Source organism: Lepidochelys olivacea, assembly GCF_965140295.1.
Source record: "Lepidochelys olivacea isolate rLepOli2 genome assembly, chromosome: 5".
In the NCBI taxonomy this organism is placed as follows: Eukaryota; Metazoa; Chordata; order Testudines; family Cheloniidae; genus Lepidochelys; species Lepidochelys olivacea.
In genome coordinates, this window is record NC_140415.1 from 120,893,613 (window position 1) to 120,914,717 (window position 21,105).

Sequence of the window (21,105 nt, forward strand, 5' to 3'; positions counted from 1 at the left end):
GCAGACATTGCTCCAGTTATCCTGGGGGACCTGGCTTAACCTCTGCTTCCCTGATTAATGAAGCCATTCTCAGTCCTCTTGAACAGAGGGAAGAAACTGTCTAACTACTGCTTCCATAGCTGCAGAATGACAGTGGAGTGTGCATGTGGCTGTTTGAAAGGGCGATGGACTGTTTGTGGAATAGGTTGGAAGCAGCAGAAAAAGACACCCCAAAGGTTATAGCAGTATGTTGTGTTTTGCACAATATTTGAGAGAGAAAGAGAGAGAGCTTTAGTGATGGGTGGAAGACTGAGGTGCTGAGACTTGTTCAGCGGTTTGAGCAGCCCACAAGGTGTCCAATACAAAATGCAAACCGCTGGGGCAAGGTTGTCAGGGATGCCTATTCTGCGTCTCAGGTCTGAAATTGGGCAGCTGTTCATCCAGCTATTAATCTGTGGAGAGGAGATGGGGGGGAGTTTTTTGTGCTTTTCAGTGTCCTTTAACTGGTGGTGGTGCCAATCGTTGGGTACTGGCAATCCCTACTGCATCTTGTCTTTGCCTACATGTGTTCTGAATTAGAGCAAATGTAAATATTTTCTGTTAAAAATGAATTGTCAACTCCTTATGACCCTTTTAAAGGCTTTTATTCTTAATCTATGATGTAAAAAACAGAAAAACCCTTCAACTGAAATGAACATGAAAAAATGGCTTTTAATTAGCATACAACATATTTCAAATCTGCTCTCGAACTACAACGAACTCTTCCATTAAACCAGCGGTGAAACAAAACAGCAAAGTGCAATAGTGCAGGACACCATGAAAGGGGTGGGGGGGGCTTAAAGTCAGGTGAGGTGTGTCTTGGCTCTGCTCTGCCTCTCTTGGTTCATGGGCATTTTGGCACTTAGTGCTGAGGCGGTCAAAGATAAGAGGAGCTACAGAGGGCTCAAAAGAGCCGTGGTCCCAGGTACCACTGTTCTCAGGATCCTGAGCTGTGCTCTGGGAGAGGAATGGCATCTGGGAGTACAGCAGGGAGGAGGAGGAGTTGTTCCCAGTAGCCTAGGGGCTGCATAGTATGGCTGGCTGCTGCCCTAATAGTAACGTGCTGCTACAGGGCATTTTGGCTTTGTATTGCCTCCAGGAGTTGCCTCTGCATCTCCCTGACTTTTTCTGTACTATCTTTGGCCATGGTAATGCTTTCCCTGGCAACTGCCACACTGTCCTTTGCCAGTGCAATGATCTCCCCAGAGAGCTCCTTGTCAGATTTCCCTCTGTCCTCAGATATCGCCTCCACCTCTCCATATTTTTGAGGGGGTTTGAGGACTTCGTAATGGTGACCGCAAACATTTCATCACAGATCTTGCGTTTTCTCTCCCTTGGGTCTGCCAGTCACTTGGCCATTGATAAGGGCCCTGTCATCGAGGGTCTGGCCAGTGCCGGTGCTGTAGGGGTATATTAAAAAATAACAAGCAGTTGTTCATGTTCTTGGGAGGCTGATTATTTTTATTTTTTTTTGACATGCATTTCTGGCTTTACCTCACTGAGATTCTTCCCAGTGTTGGGAAACCTTTGAGATAAGTGGTGTGCGCACTGGGATTTTTGTCTGTGCAGTATCAGCTGTGTGGCTTTGTCATTGTGCCTGGGAGGTTGGGGGTGGAGATAGGGTTGGGAATTACATTCCCAGTCTCGCTTTGAAGTTTTCTTTGCCTTGGAGATGCTTATATGATGCTGGAGGGGATAGCAGAGTTAATTGGGGGAAATCTAGGTAGTAATTCCTTTTTCATCCCCTTTAGACTGTCCTAACTCTGGATGATACACTGAGGTTGGTGACTAGGAGACACAGAACAGCTTTATTCAAAAAGGCAAAGGGCAGACCAATGAGATACACTGTGAAGTTCTTCACCAACATGGTCCCCCTCCCCCCCCCCCCGCCCCCAGTGTTGCAGGAGTAGAAGGGAGTTGCCAGCTCTGCCAGTGAGGAAGGCCAGGCAGATATTCCTCATGATCTTCAAACAAAAATTGAACAATTTCTCAGCCTTCGATTTTGCTTTATCTCCCCTGCAGACATATTTAAATTGCAGAGAAAAATAGATAGGGGTCTGTAATGATTGCCTGAAGCATTCGCTGTTACCATCTGCAAGAATCCATGTTACAGGGCATTTATCGGGTGCTGTACTCTCTGTGGCTTTATGTGCCTGCAGAGTCTCTCTACCTCATGTAAAGTCAGAACGCTAATGTGACGCTCTGTACCTCGGGGGAACACCCTACATCCCCATGTTCATCCTTATGATTGTGTGGTATCCAATGCAAAGTTTGTCATGTCGGGTGTCTTTGGAAGGCTCATGATGTACTGAGCATTGTTGTTATAGTAATGTCACAGGTTGTAATTTGTTGTATATAGTTATGAGGCTGAAAATGTGTCCTCATGGCTTAAAGCAAGCCCAGGCAAAAACTCTCCAGAAGCAGAGGGGCAGCTCACACCTCATCAGGGCATGTATGGGACAAGCCCAGCCCAGCCTCACAGGAACAAAGGACAGTGGCCTAGGCAACAACAAAGTAGAAGGTGATCAGGAACAGTCAACATGGATTCACCAAGGGCAAGTCATGCCTGACCAACCTGATTGCCTTCTATGATGAGACAACTGGCTCTGTGGATATGGGGAGGTGATATATCTTAACTTTAGCAAAGCTTTTGATACGGTCTCCCACAGTATTCTTGCGAGCAAGTTAAAGTATGGATTGGATAAATGGACTATAAGGTGAATAGAAAGCTGGCTAGATTGTCGAGCTCAACAGGTAGTGATCAACGGCTCAATGTCTAGTTGGCAGCTGGTATCAATCGGAGTACCTCTGTGGCCGGTTTTATTCAATATCTTTATTGATGAGCTGGATGATGGGATGGATTGCACCCTCAGCAAGTTCACAGATGATACTAAGCTGGGGGGAGAGGTAGATAAACTGGTGGGTAGGGATAGGGTCCAGAGTGACCTAGACAAATTGGAGGATTGGGCCAAAAGAAATCTGATGAGGTTCAACAAGGACAAGTGCAGAATCCTGCACTTAGGATGGAAGAATCCCATGCATCGCTACAGGCTGGGGACCGACTGGCTAAGCCATACTGGTCTGGGAATTGTGGTTGGTTGCTGCAGGGCAGAAATCCAACTTGCCTTCTACCTCACCACCATCAGGGGCCAGAGTCTCAAAGAGATCCTGGCCTTTTGGGGAGGTGTCTTCACTGGCCAACTTGTGCTCATCCCTTGATGGATCTTGCTGCTCATCCTTGGGTGTGGAAGGCAGCCACAAGTGCCTGGGTTGGGTGGTCATGTAGTTGTGTAAAATCCTGTCCAGTTCCTGGGAAGATGCATCAAATACATGTCCCCTGAGGGATTTTTTTCTGGTTGTCCCTTACTTTAATGTAGATGCTCCTGAGCAGTTTGCTCTTTATCCAGCACTGTTCAGTATCCCAGTCTCAGCCCTTACCAGACATCTGCCTAGCAATGTCCACAAAAGGTCTTTATTCCAGGGGCTCACCCCAAGAGCTTCTTGCACTAATGCTTCTCTCCAGATAGTGATAAGATCCAGGTTCTCGGCATGGCTCCAAGTGGCTGCTTGAGGCACTTTGTAGGACTTCTGGAGTATTAGTACAGCTATTGTGATCATCTGGAATTCAGGAGTGAATGGACAAAATCTGGCTTGTGTGCCTGCTTATAAACGGGGGAGGGGGATATTCAGTCAACTTGACCCCTGAGTAGGGGAGGGCACACAGGTAAACAAACAGGTCAGTAACAGTCTCCTGCAAAGCAGTTGGGGGGGGAACTGCTGGAAGACTGCCAAAGTAGTTCACAGCAGCATTGTGTACACACAAATGGTAGAACAGACACTAACTCGCTTTGCAGCAAAGTTAGTTCACTTTGAAAGAGAATGCCATAGTTTGTGATAAATGCAGAGTCCATGCACTACAATTAATTTCATTGTGTGTAGATAAGTCTTTTAAAAGTGGATTAACTCAAAAACCTGTAGATTAACCATACTGTATAGACAAACCCTTATTGCCCATTGTGAGTTTTCAGGCAGTGCGGACCTCTGCCTGCTGAAGCAAGTCAACAAACACTGCTAGAAGCCAATACTTTTGGTATATAGCATGCTGTATGGCAAATGTCTGTCTGGTAGCTGTTACAGAGGTGGCTGTCTATGTACAAACTGTGTGTTTGTGAAGCATTTTAGGTTGAAAAGCACTGTATGAATTTAAGAGTAACACATATTTGCATGTATGGGGCACTTTTATTCCAATAAGTTTTTCTAATCCAGTGATAACCTCTGTCAGTGCAGTCTCCCTTCCCATTTGCAAAAGAATTTATGTCCAATCCAATCTCAAGAGAGCATCAGTGGCATCCATTTCCCATCAGTAGAGCCACCAGGGACTGGACAGTATTACCACTAGAATACTGCAGTCGATAATGTCTAAATTTAAATGAGGAAGTTGAGTTGTAAAAGAACCAGGTCCATGCTCATATTTAATTGCACCTAATGGAAAGTGAAAGTGAGAAGGAGACTAAATAAATGAACCATGAGAACCAACGCAAGATTCCAACAATCTATGGAAGCTTATTGGATGTAGCAAAGAACAATTCTCTGAGTCAGTGGTTTTAAAACTAATCTGTGCCCACAGGCGGTCCCAAGAATGAAATCTGTGCAGTGGGGTATTGGGTCTGGCAGGGGCAGTAGAGGGAGTGTCTCTCTCTAACAAACTGGTCCACAGACTAGAAAAGCTGCAAAACCCCTGCAACCTGTTATGGGCTTCCTGCTTACCCCATGGCAATCTTTTCCACTTCAAATAGGTTAAGATGATGTTCTGAAGGTATGTCTGTCTAGGTATGTTTTTGGTCCCATAACCCCTAATATCTGAGGACCCCACAACCATAAATGGAGTATTTATTCCCATAGTATTGATGGGGAAACTGAGTCACAGACCGATTTAAATGACTTGCTCAAGGTCAAAGAGTAGCTGTAGCAGTGCCAAGAACTGGATTTAGGAGGTCTAGGTTCAAGTCCAGCGGCCGGCCAACCATCCACCTTTCACAACAAAACATTTTCTGAACGGGTGCCAACAGCAGCGCTCCTGCCTGTAAAGGGTTGAAAGCCTGAAGGCTGCCTGAAACGTGTTCCCTCCCGTCCCGCTGGCTGGGCGTTATTTCTCCACACCGTGTTTCCAATTAGCGTGGCACTCCTGGGATCCGGATTCATCCCCCCCCCCCGCGCCTGCCTGCGCCGCTGCACGCCAGACAGATGGGATCAATCAGGGCTCTCGGTGCCGCTGTGTTTGCTTTGGGAAGGCGGACAGGCTGAGCGCGCAGGGGGCTCTGGTGCCCTGGAATCCAGTCAGCAAGAACTTGAGCCCAGGGGAGGGGAGAGACCGGAGAGGAGCCGCTGCTCTCGCCTGCCCCTTTCCCTTCCACCCCGCAGTAGGCGGCGAGCGGCGGCGAGCGAGCACCGCCGCGGGAGCGGTCCCTGGGCAGCCGCGCGTCCCGCGGTGAATGGGGCAGCGCGCGGGGCGCTGATCCCCGGCCAGGGCGCGGCGCCCGCAGCCCCGCGGGCTTGAGCGCGGAGTCTCCGCCGGCGGAGGGGCGAGCCGCGGCGCTCTGCCCGGGGCCATGTGGCCGCTGCTGGCGCTCTGCTGCTGGGGGGGCCTGGCGCTGGGCTGGGCGGGCGCCCCGCCGCCCCCGCTCAACTTCACCGCCCTGGCCCTGGCCGCCGCGCGGGGGGCCCCGCCGCCGCCGCCCCCGCACGGCGCGGCCGCCAAGGTGGAGCGGCTGGGCCGCTCCTTCAAGCGCCAGGTGCGGCGGCTGCGGGAGCGCGGCGGGCGGCTGGAGCTGGTCTTCCTGGTGGACGAGTCCTCGAGCGTGGGGCCCGCCAACTTCCTCAGCGAGCTGCGCTTCGTCAAGAAGCTGCTCTCCGACTTCCCCGTGGTGCCGGCCGCCACGCGCGTGGCCATCGTCACCTTCGCCTCCAAGAGCAGCGTGGTGCCGCGCGTGGACTACATCTCCCGGCGCCGGGCGCGCCAGCACAAGTGCGCGCTGCTCGGCCGCGAGATCCCGGCCATCGCCTACCGCGGCGGCGGCACCTACACCAAGGGCGCCTTCCAGCAGGCGGCGGTAAGGGGCGCGCGCGGCGCCGGGCACTCGCCCGCCCCCTGGGCGCACACCCGCCGGGCACCCGCCCGCCCCCTGGGCGCACACCCGCCGGGCACTCACCCGCCCCTGGGCACACCTACCACCCACCCGCCCCCTGGGCGCACACCCGCCGGGCACCCGCCCGCCCGCCCCCTGGGCGCACACCCGCCGGGCACCCACCCGCCCCTGGGCACACCTACCACCCACCCGCCCCCTGGGCGCACACCCGCCGGGCACTCACCCGCCCCTGGGCACACCTACCACCCACCCGCCCCCTCGGCGCACACCCGCCGGGCACTCACCCGCCCCTGGGCACACCTACCACCCACCCGCCCCCTGGGCGCACACCCGCCGGGCACCCACCCGCCCGCCCCCTGGGCGCACACCCGCCGGGCACCCACCCCCTGGGCGCACCTACCACCCACCCGCCCCCTGGGCGCACACCCGCCGGGCACCCGCCCGCCCGCCCCCTGGGCGCACACCCGCCGGGCACCCACCTGCCCGCCCCCTGGGCGCACACCCGCCGGGCACCCACCCGCCCGCCCCCTGGGCGCACACCCGCCGGGCACTCACCCGCCCCCTGGGCGCACACCCGCCGGGCACCCACCCGCCCGCCCCCTGGGCGCACACCCGCCGGGCACCCACCCCCTGGGCGCACCTACCACCCACCCGCCCCCTGGGCGCACACCCGCCGGGCACTCACCCGCCCGCCCCCTGGGCGCACACCCGCCGGGCACTCACCCGCCCGCCCCCTGGGCGCACACCCGCCGGGCACTCACCCGCCCGCCCCCTGGGCGCACACCCGCCGGGCACTCACCCGCCCCCTGGGCGCACACCCGCCGGGCACCCACCCGCCCGCCCCCTGGGCGCACACCCGCCGGGCACCCACCCCCTGGGCGCACCTACCACCCACCCGCCCCCTGGGCGCACACCCGCCGGGCACTCACCCGCCCCTGGGCACACCTACCACCCACCCGCCCCCTGGGCGCACACCCGCCGGGCACCCGCCCGCCCGCCCCCTGGGCGCACACCCGCCGGGCACCCACCCGCCCCTGGGCACACCTACCACCCACCCGCCCCCTGGGCGCACACCCGCCGGGCACTCACCCGCCCCTGGGCACACCTACCACCCACCCGCCCCCTCGGCGCACACCCGCCGGGCACTCACCCGCCCCTGGGCACACCTACCACCCACCCGCCCCCTGGGCGCACACCCGCCGGGCACCCACCCGCCCGCCCCCTGGGCGCACACCCGCCGGGCACCCACCCCCTGGGCGCACCTACCACCCACCCGCCCCCTGGGCGCACACCCGCCGGGCACCCGCCCGCCCGCCCCCTGGGCGCACACCCGCCGGGCACCCACCTGCCCGCCCCCTGGGCGCACACCCGCCGGGCACCCACCCGCCCGCCCCCTGGGCGCACACCCGCCGGGCACTCACCCGCCCCCTGGGCGCACACCCGCCGGGCACCCACCCGCCCGCCCCCTGGGCGCACACCCGCCGGGCACCCACCCCCTGGGCGCACCTACCACCCACCCGCCCCCTGGGCGCACACCCGCCGGGCACTCACCCGCCCGCCCCCTGGGCGCACACCCGCCGGGCACTCACCCGCCCGCCCCCTGGGCGCACACCCGCCGGGCACTCACCCGCCCGCCCCCTGGGCGCACACCCGCCGGGCACTCACCCGCCCCCTGGGCGCACACCCGCCGGGCACCCACCCGCCCGCCCCCTGGGCGCACACCCGCCGGGCACCCACCCCCTGGGCGCACCTACCACCCACCCGCCCCCTGGGCGCACACCCGCCGGGCACCCGCCCGCCCGCCCCCTGGGCGCACACCCGCCGGGCACCCGCCCGCCCGCCCCCTGGGCGCACACCCGCCGGGCACCCACCCGCCCGCCCCCTGGGCGCACACCCGCCGGGCACCCACCCCCTGGGCGCACCTACCACCCGCCCGCCCCCTGGGCGCACACCCGCCGGGCACCCGCCCGCCCCCTGGGCGCACACACGCCGGGCACCCACCCGCCCCTGGGCACACCTACCACCCACCCGCCCCCTGGGCGCACACCCGCTGGGCACCCGCCCGCCCGCCCCCTGGGCGCACACACGCCGGGCACCCACCCGCCCGCCCCCTGGGCGCACACCCGCCGGGCACCCACCCGCCCGCCCCCTGGGCGCACACCCGCCGGGCACTCGCCCGCCCCCTGGGCGCACACCCGCCGGGCACCCGCCCGCCCCCTGGGCGCACACCCGCTAGGCACCCACCCGCCCGCCCCCTGGGCGCACACCCGCCGGGCACCCACCCCCTGGGCGCACCTACCACCCACCCGTCCCCTGGGCGCACGCCCGCCCCCTGGGCGCACACCCGCCGGGCACTCACCCGCCCCTGGGCACACCTACCACCCACCCGCCCCCTGGGCGCACGCCCGCCCCCTGGGCGCACACCCGCCGGGCACCCACCCGCCCCTGGGCACACCTACCACCCACCCGCCCCCTGGGCGCACACCCGCCGGGCACCCACCCGCCCGCCCCCTGGGCGCACACCCGCCGGGCACCCACCCGCCCGCCCCCTGGGCGCACACCCGCCGGGCACCCACCCGCCCGCCCCCTGGGCGCACACCCGCCGGGCACCCACCCCCTGGGCGCACCTACCACCCACCCGCCCCCTGGGCGCACGCCCGCCCCCTGGGCGCATACCCGCCGGGCACCCACCCCCTGGGCGCACACCCGCTGGGCACTCACCCGCCCCTGGGCACACCTACCACCGACCCGCCCCCTGGGCGCACACCCGCCGGGCACCCACCCGGCCGCCCCCTGGGCGCACACCCGCCGGGCACCCACCCGGCCGCCCCCTGGGCGCACACCCGCCGGGCACCCACCCCCTGGGCGCACCTACCACCCACCCGCCCCCTGGGCGCACACCCGCCGGGCACCCACCCCCTGGGCGCACACCCGCCGGGCTCTCACCCGCCCCTGGGCACATCTACCACCCACCCGCCCCCTGGGCGCACACCCGCCGGGCACTCACCCGCCCGCCCCCTGGGCGCACACCCGCCGGGCACTCACCCGCCCGCCCCCTGGGCGCACACCCGCCGGGCACCCACCCGCCCGCCCCCTGGGCGCACACCCGCCGGGCACCCACCCCCTGGGCGCACCTACCACCCGCCCGCCCCCTGGGCGCACGCCCGCCCCCTGGGCGCACACCCGCCGGGCACTCACCCGCCCCTGGGCACACCTACCACCCACCCGCCCCCTGGGCGCACACCCGCCGGGCACCCACCCGCCCGCCCCCTGGGCGCACACCCGCCGGGCACCCACGCGCCCGCCCCCTGGGCGCACACCCGCCGGGCACCCACCCCCTGGGCGCACCTACCACCCACCCGCCCCCTGGGCGCACGCACGCCCCCTGGGCGCACACCCGCCGGGCACTCACCCGCCCCTGGGCACACCTACCACCCACCCGCCCCCTGGGCGCACACCCGCCGGGCACCCACCCGCCCGCCCCCTGGGCGCACACCCGCCGGGCACCCACCCGCCCGCCCCCTGGGCGCACACCCGCCGGGCACTCACCCGCCCCTGGGCACACCTACCACCCACCCGCCCCCTGGGCGCACGCCCGCCCCCTGGGCGCACACCCGCCGGGCACTCACCCGCCCCTGGGCGCACCTACCACCCACCCGCCCCCTGGGCGCACGCCCGCCCCCTGGGCGCACACCCGCCGGGCACCCACCCCCTGGGCGCACACCCGCCGGGCACTCACCCGCCCCTGGGCACACCTACCACCCACCCGCCCCCTGGGCGCACACCCGCCGGGCACCCGCCCGCCCCCTGGGCGCACCTACCAGGCACCCACCCGCCCCCTGGGCGCACACCCGCCGGGCACCCACCCGCCCGCCCCCTGGACGCACACCCGCCGGGCACTCACCCGCCCGCCCCCTGGGCGCACACCCGCCGGGCCCCCACCCGCCCGCCCCCTGGGCGCACACCCGCCGGGCACCCACCCCTTGGGCGCACCTACCACCCGCCCGCCCCCTGGGCGCACACCCGCCGGGCACCCACCCGCCCGCCCCCTGGGCGCACACCCGCCGGGCACCCACCCGCCCGCCCCCTGGGCGCACACCCGCCGGGCACTCACCCGCCCCCTGGGCGCACAGCCAGTGGGCATCCACCCCCTGGGTGCACCTACCAGGCACCCACCCCCTGGGCGCACAGCCAGCAGGCACCCACTCACGGGTACACGCTCACCCACTTACCTGTGTGCACCCCCACTAGACACACCTACATCCACCCACCTGTGCACATAGGTACTGGGCGCATCTCTTTTGGGCCCACCCACCTTCAATGTGTACACACCTGCACACGCTGCAGACACTATATTCAATATAAACTCATTGGAGGTTGTATATACACAGATACATTGTGCACATCGAAAAGGAGGACTTGTGGCACCTTAGAGACTAACAAATTTATCTGAGCGTGAGCTTTCCTGAGCTACAGCTCGCTTCAGCTACAGACTAACACAGCTGCTACTCTGAAACCTGTCATTATGCACCTCCACACCCTAGGAAATCTACCATCAGTTAACATAGGTACATGTTTTCTTCCTCAGAAGATGCTGTTCATGTGTTATTATACATAGAACTAATTTATTCTTATGTAAAATATAACTTGTTCATATAACTCGTCATGTTTGTAAACTATCTAAAATGTTATGGATGAAATCTTTGACCCACTGAAGGGAATGGCAAAACTCTCGTGGGCTTCAGTAGGGCTACGATTTCCCATGTGTGTGCATGCATGAGTGAACATGGGTGTGTGTGTGTGTGTATATATATATATATATATATATATATACCCACCATGACAGTAATTCTGCCCTCATTTCGGACTAATCACGATGTGGTTTGCACAAGTATGAATGTCTCTGTGTGTATTAACTCATTGATTTGAAGCATGTGCTATCATTTGTGTAAGGGGCTCTGGACCATAACTGGGGCTCATAGATACTACTGCAAAATAAATAATACAGCATACTGTGTAAATAGTATCCATAATTACATATATCTACATATGTATATTACCATTTACACGTACATAACTCTGATTTTCTGTTATGTTTAAATACACATCATGAATAAAATTTTCAAAAGCACCTAGCTGAGCACCTTAGGCTTCTAAGTCCCATTTAGGAGGTGACTTAGGCATCTAACGATACATCTACACTGGGGGAAAAGAATCCCCCAGGGCAGTGAGTCTCAGAGTCTGAGTCAACTGACTCAGTCTACAGAGTGAAAAATAGTTGTGTGGACATTCCCTCTTGGCTAGTGCCCGAGATCTGAGACCCTCCTACCTCACCGGGGACCCACCTACTGGGCGCACCCCTGTGAACACAGCCAGCAGGCTCACACCTACCGGGCTCCCACCTATATGCACACATGCACACCCACCCAAACAACTGCCACGGTGTGTTTTTGTTTGTTTTGCAGTGTAGAAGTATGCTAAGTGCCTAAGTTGTCTACGTTATTTTTGAAAATGGGACTTGGATGCTCCGAAGAATTTGTCCTATATCTATATCTGTCTAGATACATAAAGCAAAACATATTTCTATACTGTATGTAGGTAAATACTTTCATTATTGAAGAGCAGGTAAGACTTAATAGCTGCTCTGTTTCCTGCACCTGGACATTTGACAGATTCTCTAAATAGATCATATGCATTCTGTATTTAGACAGAATTCTTAGTGATTTCAGTAGGAGTTTTGCTTTAATAGGAAATGAATAAGGATTTCACCCAGGGTGGGGCTCAGGACTCAGGACAGGTTAAATTATTCCCTCCTCCTGCTCCCCATGTTTGATAACCAAAAATGATGTTCACTTTCTAGTGTGCTTTAGTGTTGTATATGGAAATCACCCTTTAAAAAGACAAATCCGTTCGGTAATTCTGTGGTTGTGAAATTAAGCTCTGTTATAGGCTCAATATCATGAGAATTTTCTAAAAAGTTTAAAGAATTAATCTTGAAGTAATTGTGTTATAAACAAAATGTAAGTCGGTTACAACTCCACAGAAATGATGTAGTAAGTTTTCCTTGACATGTAATCCTGACTAAATCTACTTTTAAAAACAAGCAAGGTTAGACATAGATGATTTAGTTGTACAAGCACAGCTAAATAATGTATCCCATGGGCACAATAGTATTGCTGTCATCTACGTTTTCTTTATTGGGGTTTGATAACTTGGGAAGTATCACTTCATGTTATGGCAGGGTACTGAGAAGGAATGACACTACTACATGTTCACTGAATTAGCAGCATCCCCTCTCTCAGTTAAAAACGTCGGGACTGTGCTGAGGTTCTGTATTGTATGTCTTTTTGTCAGACAAATTACAAGTTTGGGAATACTCTCTTTTCCGAGAACTTGAAAAAGAAGACTTTACTATGTTTAGAATACCGCTGTGGAAGGGAACTTAACAAAATACAGATCAGTGTAACAATCAGCTTTCTTTTCTTTCTCTGAACTATTGTGCTCCTGTTCTCTATTTTTAACTGCTTTTTTTTTTTATAGCTTTGATTTTTTTTTCTTTTTTTTTCCCCTTGTTGGCCCAATTTCTTCTATTCCCAATAAGTTTAATAAAACAAAATCCAGAATCCTCATCTTCTTTTCCAGTTTGCAGAGTATATTAAACAAATAAAACCAAGAGCCCTTGAAATAATTGATGAGTCCCAGGTAAACCATTCCAGGCTCACTGTAATAGTTACAAGTCATGTGTGGTATTATGTGTAAATACTCTAGATTAGAAGATAAATGAACCATGGCATGACATAATTGTCACTAACTTCACTTGTCTGCCCCAACAAGTACAGTAACTGAAGCATTGCTTTACAATCCCCTGTAAGGAGTGCTGCACCTTTTAATATACTGTATGTTATGTAATGCTGCATCCACAGATGCTGACTCTTCCTCATACTAAAAGTGAAAGGGTTCTCTTCTGCTCCTTAAAGATTAGCACTATCTATGGAAGGATCTTTGGAAGATTGTTACTGCAGAGTTCCTGTCTCTCCTCAGTGCTATCCTCCTGCATGTTTAAAATGACTTAAGAAACATTTACTAGACATCTAGCAGATGGAGGACTCAGCCTTCTAGACATATGGAAATATGAAAGATGTGTATTAGCGTGAGCCACCAGTGAGGTCCTGGGACAAAGCCCTGGTGAGAAGTTCACCCCTATCATCATCCTCAGCTGCTGGGATTTCTACTAAAGTGCTGTTTCTGGATCCTGGTCCATATTTGCCAGGTGTGTGGCTGGTGGGTCTTGCCCATATGCTCCAGGTCTAATTGATTGCCATATTTGGGGTGGGGAAGGAATTTCTCCTCAGGTCAGTTTGGCAGAGACCCTGGAGGGTTTTCACCTTCCTCTGCAGTGTGGGGCACGGGTCACTTGCAGGTTTAAACTAGTGTTTAAATGGTAGGTTCTCTGTAACTTGAAGTCTTTATATCATGATTTGAGGACATCAGTAACTCAGCCAGAGGTTCTGGGTCTGTTACAAGAGTGGGTGAGCGAGGTTCAATGGCCTGCAATGTGCAGGAGATTAGACTACATGATCATGATGGTCCCTTCTGGCCTTAAAGTCTATGAGTCTGAGTCTGTTTCATATCCGCCCTTATCTAGCAAGTGTTTGGTACATTTGAAGATCCATACCCTCTAGCTGCTGAAAAGGAAAGGGCCCAAGAGCCTCTTGGTGCTACTTTGTCAAGCAGTCACCATGTGAAACTGAGGTGAATCTAGCCTGTGACAGAAATAACCAGTTTTGTTTATTTCACTAGATAACACTTTGGGCATTCAGAGAGGGAGGTACTGAAGCTGACAGTGACTGCAGACTCAGGAAGATAACACCATCATCTTACATTCACATTACTTTCAGAAGGTGTTCTTTGCAACCGTATGGGCTAGAAACTTCTTTTGTGTTTTAAATGATAGTCTAAAATCTGAAGAAATTGATGATTTAGGCTGCCATGTTTGCCAGGGAACCCTTTCCACAAATGAGAGGATTTTTTCAAGGTCAGCTTATGACAATCATCTTTGATAGTATTTAGTTAGTTGGGGTTTTTTGTATATTGAAACATGTTTCAAGTTGTGTTGATGAAAGCACATTCCATGCGCTGATGATCTATTTTTACGAAAATATAGTTTTTAAATCTTAAAACTTTGTCTAGACAACATAACCTTCCTGACTCTCAGTAACTGAAATTTAGATATTAGAATCTGAATACTCTGGTACATGACTCATGAAAAATTATACAGCTCCTGACATGTTAGCATGGTAACCATGTGAAAGGGTCAGAGGTATATTCTCTTCTCATTGTGCATACATAGAAACGTTAATGGACGCTAAACACGTGCGGTGAAGGGAGCACTGACACACAAGGAAACAGTGCTTCCTCTTTGTCAGTGCTAAGCAGTGAACAATTTGTGATCGTTTTTGTTTGTCTTGAAGTTATGCTGCAAAGATTTATTTATAGAAAATAGTGTGAGCAATTAATCATTACGGATAAAACACTCTGAAGTTACGGATTAATTGAAAGACTCGTTGGCAGTAGCCACTTGAGAAATCATTCATTAGAAATAGTGATAGGCACAGGTGGTTTTTTTCCTCTTCACATGAAGGTGCAATTAATTACTGTCGAAAATGGAAGAAAGAAATGTAGCTGTGCACTGTTGCTGAGTTAAAGTAAGAGTTAATGTAAAGGTCGACTTTAAAAGGCAGGTCAGACTATTACAAGGGGCATTGTACAACAATAGTTAAGGGAGTTATTTAGAAGTATTTTATGCTACTAATTATTAAACTAAAAAAGGTCGGATCCTCAGCTGTGGTCAATCAGTATAGCTCCCTTGACTTCAATGGAGATACGCAGCTTTACACCAGTTGAAGATCTGGCCCCAAATCTGCAGAATTAGACAACGCACCCTATCTATTTTTAAATGCATCTGGTCTTTTTTTTTTTTAATCTGGCTTTTATCTTCTACCCTGATCTTGATAGTGTATAACAAGCCAGTATGTCAGATCCAGTGTTCTGTTGTTACCCAATTAACAAACATGACAAACAGTGGCTTACAAAAGAATGTAAGCACATATATTAGCGTAAACAATTTTAATGCTTATTTAGTGTTTGTTTAAATAAGTTATGCTGCTTTTGTTTCTTCTTGATGTCAAAAGCATAAACTTACAAAGTACAGAATTATTATCCATTGGGCTATCCTTGATGATCTGATTTCAATTACAGCACATTATAAAGATAATTCTTTTCCAGTTTAGTTTCAAACATTTTTGTATTGTATTTTTAAAGTGCAGTTCTGCTCTGAAAATTGACAACTTAAAAAATGGTGCACTCTTATTCATCAGATCTGCTCCCTGTGTGCATTTAGAGTCATATTTGTGGACTTTATTGACAGCAGATGAGTAATCTCTTTTTTTATTCCTGCAGAATTAACATAGCTAATATAGAATGAGCGAGTGGATTCTTTTCCATCTTGTGTATCATCAACAGGATGTTCACTAAAACCTCCCATCGGTTACAACTGTGCAAACTCTCTGAAGGCTGCACAGATCTCACTGTGAGCCTTACTTGGCTAGGAGAATGTCTTATGATGGTTGTGATAGAAAAAGTGGGAGAGGGAACCCAGTTTAACTCCAGGTTCAGATTGCAGGGCTAGCAGTTTTTAAAAGTACATATTTGTTTACTTGTGAACCGAGCAAATTTTATACGGAATCCTTGAGAGACAATAAGCAAGGAACCCTACAATGCGCTCACAATGCCACCATTACAGAGTCACTTTTCAGAATACAACCACACGCAAAGTTAATTTAGTGCTGTGATTGAGAGCCCTGGATACTGAAGTTCTCTGTGGTACCTATTCACAAAATACATACAGCGTGATCAGTGGCCACTCACACGTCTCCACGCTATTCATTAATGATCCTAAGTACTGTGATGGAGGGACCGACTCTAGGAGTGAAAGGGTAATTCGGGCTTCTTGTCAATTCAGATCCTTAACCTTCCTGCTGAGACTGGCAACAAGTGAGCTGTTCAGCATCCTTTGTGAGGCTAGATTGTGTAATGTGGACACCCGTTCATTAGGAATCAGTGTATTAACGCCCTGATATTATATATCTATCACAAGCATTTGGTTCAGAAGAAGAAAAATCAGGTATTTAGCATCATCCACTTTTTTAAAGTTCCTTTTGGTTTGTGAATAACTTAAAATGCCAAAATTTGCATAATACAACAAATATGCAAATTTAGCAGCTGCCCTCCCACACACTTCACATACATTGCAGGGCCAGCCAGATGCTCAGAAGCTTCCCTTTCAGCACATGCAAAACTTGAAGCTGATAGGTGCTTGGCTCACATTGCCTGGTCCTCTCCTAGGGCATGTCTGCACTGGAGCTGGAAGATGTAAATTCCAGCTCGAGGAGACTTACTCACACTCGGTCTGATTAAGCTATTCCATAAAAATAGCAGTGTAGCCATGGTGGAGTGAGCTGCTAACTGTCCTGAATATATACCTGTGTCCCAGATGGGATTGTACTTGGGGTGGTTAGTCTCTCCCGCCATTCATGCCACCGTGGCTACACTTCTATTTTTAGAACGCTAGTTCAATCAGAGCTAGAATGGGTATGTCTCCTCAAACTGGAATCTACATCTTTTAGCTGTAGTGTAGACATACCAGGTACATCTATGCTGCAGTCTGGGTTGTGATTATAGCACATGTAGAGATATCTGAACTAAGTTTAATCTAGCTAGCTCAGATACTGTATGGGGAGATTTTGGCAAACCAGTAAAGTGCCTCTCGTGTTGACCTGCTTGTGCCAGCCATCTTTCGCTCGGATGGCTGTGTCTCCCCTGATTTATTTCCCGACACCACCTCGCACAGAGTAAAAGTTACCAAGAGTTTTGGTTGAAAGAAGCCCAGGTAACAATACCAGGAGCACTGAAGCTATAACAGCTCAGTATTTAGTGTGGGCTTGTTGCCAGAGTAAGTAACCAGGGCCCCAGGTAGGCTTGAACAGCCTGCACTGAAGGTGGTATTGTGGTTTCACTACTGTTGGTACCCAGGCTAGCTAAATTAAGTTCTCAGGTATTCCTGTGTATGCTACAGTCACATCCCCTGGTATGTCCCCAGACATACTCATAGACCACGCAAACCGAGTTGAGGGTCTATGGGTATGTGTGCACAGCAAAAAACCCCACATGGCAGCGGGTCTCAGCGCCCTGGTCAATTGACCAGGGCTCATGCTACAGGGCTAAAAATAATGTTCGGGCTTGGGCTTTCGTGACTAAGCTGATTTTCCACTTGCTTTGCACTGCCGGGATAAGGAGTGCTATCTGCACTTCCAGCATTTGAAAATGAGAGATCATTACAATAAACATCATACCTAAAATGTGTGTTTGGGTTTCTGGAATATTGCCAAAGATTTTAATACACTAGACCAGTGGTTCTCATAGCCGGTCCGTTGCTTGTTCAGGGAAAGTCCCTGGCAGGCCAGACCAGTTTGTTTACCTGTCGCGTCCGCAGGTTCAGCCGATCGCAGCTCCCACTGGCCGCAGTTTGCGGTTCCAGGCCAATGGGGGCTGCGGGAAGGGCGGCCAGCACGTCCCTTGGCCCGCACCGCTTCCCACAGCCCCCATTGGCCTGGAGCAGTGAACCACGTTCAGTGGGAGCTGCGATCAGCCGAACCTGTGGATGCAGCAGGTAAACAAACAGTTCGGCCCGCCAGGGGCTTTCCCTGAACAAGCGGCAGACCGGCTTTGAGAACCACTGCACTAGACATCTTGCTGAGGTATTGGAAATTAGCCATCTAGTTGCCTGAAGTTCACTTTTCATGTGTAGTACAGAGGCCATTTCTAGTTTGATCCATCCCATTTGGTCCGTCCAGGTGAAGGCGAAAACTCTCCAGGGTCTCCGCCAATCTTACCTGGGGCAATATTTCTTTCCAGCCCCAAATATGATTACAAGCTGAAAACAGTGCAGAAGTGTGTTTTAAGAAGAGATTTGACTGAAGAGAGGGAGATGAGATGACATGGAAGAAAGCAAAAAGACGAAAATAGAATGATGAAGGACAATGCATGTGTAGGTACGCATTTTGCCTGCATATGGTAAGCACGTACTTCTGAAAATTCAGTCATTCAGAATTACTGTAACAACATGTGTCAGATCAATTGATTAAATCTACATAAGTGATTTGGTTTAACTGAAATAACATCCCTGTAATAGAACACTGCAACAGGATTAGCCTGTCCTGCTCTGAAAGTAATAGTCGTGCTTGGCTTTTATGTAGTAGCAAGAGCCTGTTTCTTATGGCACTGATGTTCTAATCTGTGGGCATTTAGAGCAATGTAACGTCCTTAATTTTGTGCATGCAGCTCTCATTGTGGAAACGGAGCAGTGTGTCTGCAATTACGTATTGGAAAGGAACGGTATTCATTAGAGTAAATCTCTCCCTGGATAATTCAGGGAAAATATCTCGAGAAAATCAAAATAAAACAGACTTGCTGATTGCATCTATTCCCACCATTCCTGTCCACCCACATGTGTGAAGAGCAGCAGTCTGTCTGAGGTCTTAAAACAAAATTTCAACCAGAGGTCAGAACCGCTAGCTATCAACATTAGCTCCTCTTTTGAATGGGAAAAACCTAAAAGAGTAGAGGATGCATCTGAATGTAACGGGCAAAACAACAGTGAGGAGGGAACCAAAGAAGAGGTGGTAAAATCAGGTGATAATACTTTGAGCTTTTATTGCCTCTTCCATCTAACAGCTTCAGAGCACTTCAGCAAACATCCTTGAGCCTCCTGGCCATCTTGTGAGGTTCAGAAGTATTATTCCTAATTCAAGGATGAATAGCTGAGTCACAGAAAGGTTAGGCTCTACCCCTCCACACATAAGGCAGTGGCATTAATGTCTCTCATGATAGGGATTTTGAGACTACTCTGAATTAGACCAAGGGTTTTTGCATCTTCTCATTGCGCACAGGTTACAAACTAGGTAAACATAAACAAGCTGTTGGTACAGAAAGGACAAATGGCTCTGTGGGTTGGTAATGAAATGCAAAGAAGTTATAAGAGGAGAAGTATTTGTGGCACCTTAGAGACTAACAAATTTATTTGAGCATAAGCTTTCGTGGGCTACAGCCCACTTGCCACAAGTCCTCCTGTTCTTTTTGTGGATACAGACTAACGCGGCTGCTACTCTGAAAGAAGTTATAGTGATCACTCTCTAAAACGCTTCACAGTTACTGCAGCTGATAGTGCTAGCTCAGTATTTCCTAGGTATTCCTTACACTACCTTTAAGGAGTCCTGTAAATGTTGTCATAAGAGAATACTCAGGGAATGCTTTAAATGCTGCGGTAACATTATTTTGGCATCTAAAATAACACTGAAACTTTTTAAGGATGACCACTGTGCTAGCATGACTTCATCCTGGAATGTCAGGGGCTGAGAGATGTTATCTGATGATTATCTGAGCTGAATTAGTCCATCTCAGTTCAGTTCTTCATGGACAGGGTGTCTTAATCACAAATTTCAGAGTAGCAGCCGTGTTAGTCTGTATCTGCAAAACGAAAAGGAGGACTTGTGGCACCTTAGAGACTAACAAATTTATTTGAGCATAAGCTTTCATGTAGCTCACAAAAGCTTATGCTCATATAAATGTGTTAGTCTGTAAGGTGCCACAGGTCCTCCTTTTCTTTTTAATCACAAATGGCATTTTAGTTGGCAGCCTCTCCAAAGGCCAAATATTGAACGGGCACAGACACTAAGCTACTCTCTCTCTTCAGAGGCAAGGCAAATAATAACAGCAGTTCCTGTGCTGTACCTGTTCAGTGGATAAGGAGTCTTCAGTCTCAGATGCTGCCAATCCCATACCTTTCACAAACCCTAAATTAATATTGAAAACATAGAAAGGCAACTAGCCCTGGAATTCTTATAAGAATTATCTGTCCTAACTGCTGAATTTCTCGAGCTGGATTTTGTGTACTAACTTTGTTACACAAGACTACATTTTTATAATTCTGAGGGCTATTCCTGGCACAGGGGAGATGGCTAGTCTGCCAGATACTTGTACACACTGAACTGAGACTGAATACAATGCAGATGGTTATAACTTTTTGCTAATGTGAAAAGAATGTTGAATTTTGTCGTAGGAGTAAAAGGATTGTATGTTGAAACAGTCTAACGCATCCAATCAATGCTTAAAACCTGAAAGAGGGATAAAGAGAAAAGCTTACTACTGACCCTCTACAATAGCTAACCAGCACTGTGACCATTTAATTGTATTTTCGGTTGGTCTGTTATTAAAATTACTTTACTGTAATTATGGTATGGACCTCATTTTCAATTAAACAAGTAATTCAGGGCCTAATTTTCAGTAATGCTGAGTGTGAAGTCCCGGGCAGCTGTGTGTTTTCAGTGCCTCTGAGAAATAGGTCCTATCCAAATCTCCAGTATAACTCATGGGTTCTTATGCTCAGTCCATAAAAACTCAAGACCTGATCCTGAAAAAATACTCATACTTAACTTTACGCATGTGGGTAGCCCCATTGAGTTAATGGGGACTAGTGACACGAATAAAGTTACTTGTACATAAATATTCGTAGGGTGAGGGGTGGGGTTTGAGTCATTCTACTTATATAAATTAAGGTTGAAATGTTTAGAACAAAAGTGGCTTTTACAAGAGTTTTCTGGGAGGGTTGCAGGGAGAGGAAGGTGATACAGATTTTCATTAAATAAAACTGATGAAAAATGTCTGACAAATGTTTGTGGGGAAAAATGGAATCCATTTGGCCTCAGCTCCATTAGTGACCATAGATTAGGGTACAATTTACCAGAAAACATCCAACAGTTGTAGACCCACACTGGAATATCAAGCATTCCTTCAAGTAGCCTGTATTTAATGCTATGTTCATAAA

General features: G+C 52.1%; 1 protein-coding gene across 1 annotated transcript in view; it reads left to right on the top strand.

Annotated features, from left to right (window-relative positions):
• Window positions 1-5,285: 5,285 nt before the first annotated feature.
• The window catches only part of SVEP1 (sushi, von Willebrand factor type A, EGF and pentraxin domain containing 1), a 171,483-nt gene continuing 155,663 nt past the window's right edge, over window positions 5,286-21,105 (top strand). The window contains exon 1 of the mRNA XM_084629308.1: window positions 5,286-6,128. Within this exon, the coding sequence (XP_084485434.1) occupies window positions 5,628-6,128 (501 nt within the window). The 5' untranslated portion in view covers window positions 5,286-5,627. The remainder of the gene's footprint in view (window positions 6,129-21,105) is intronic.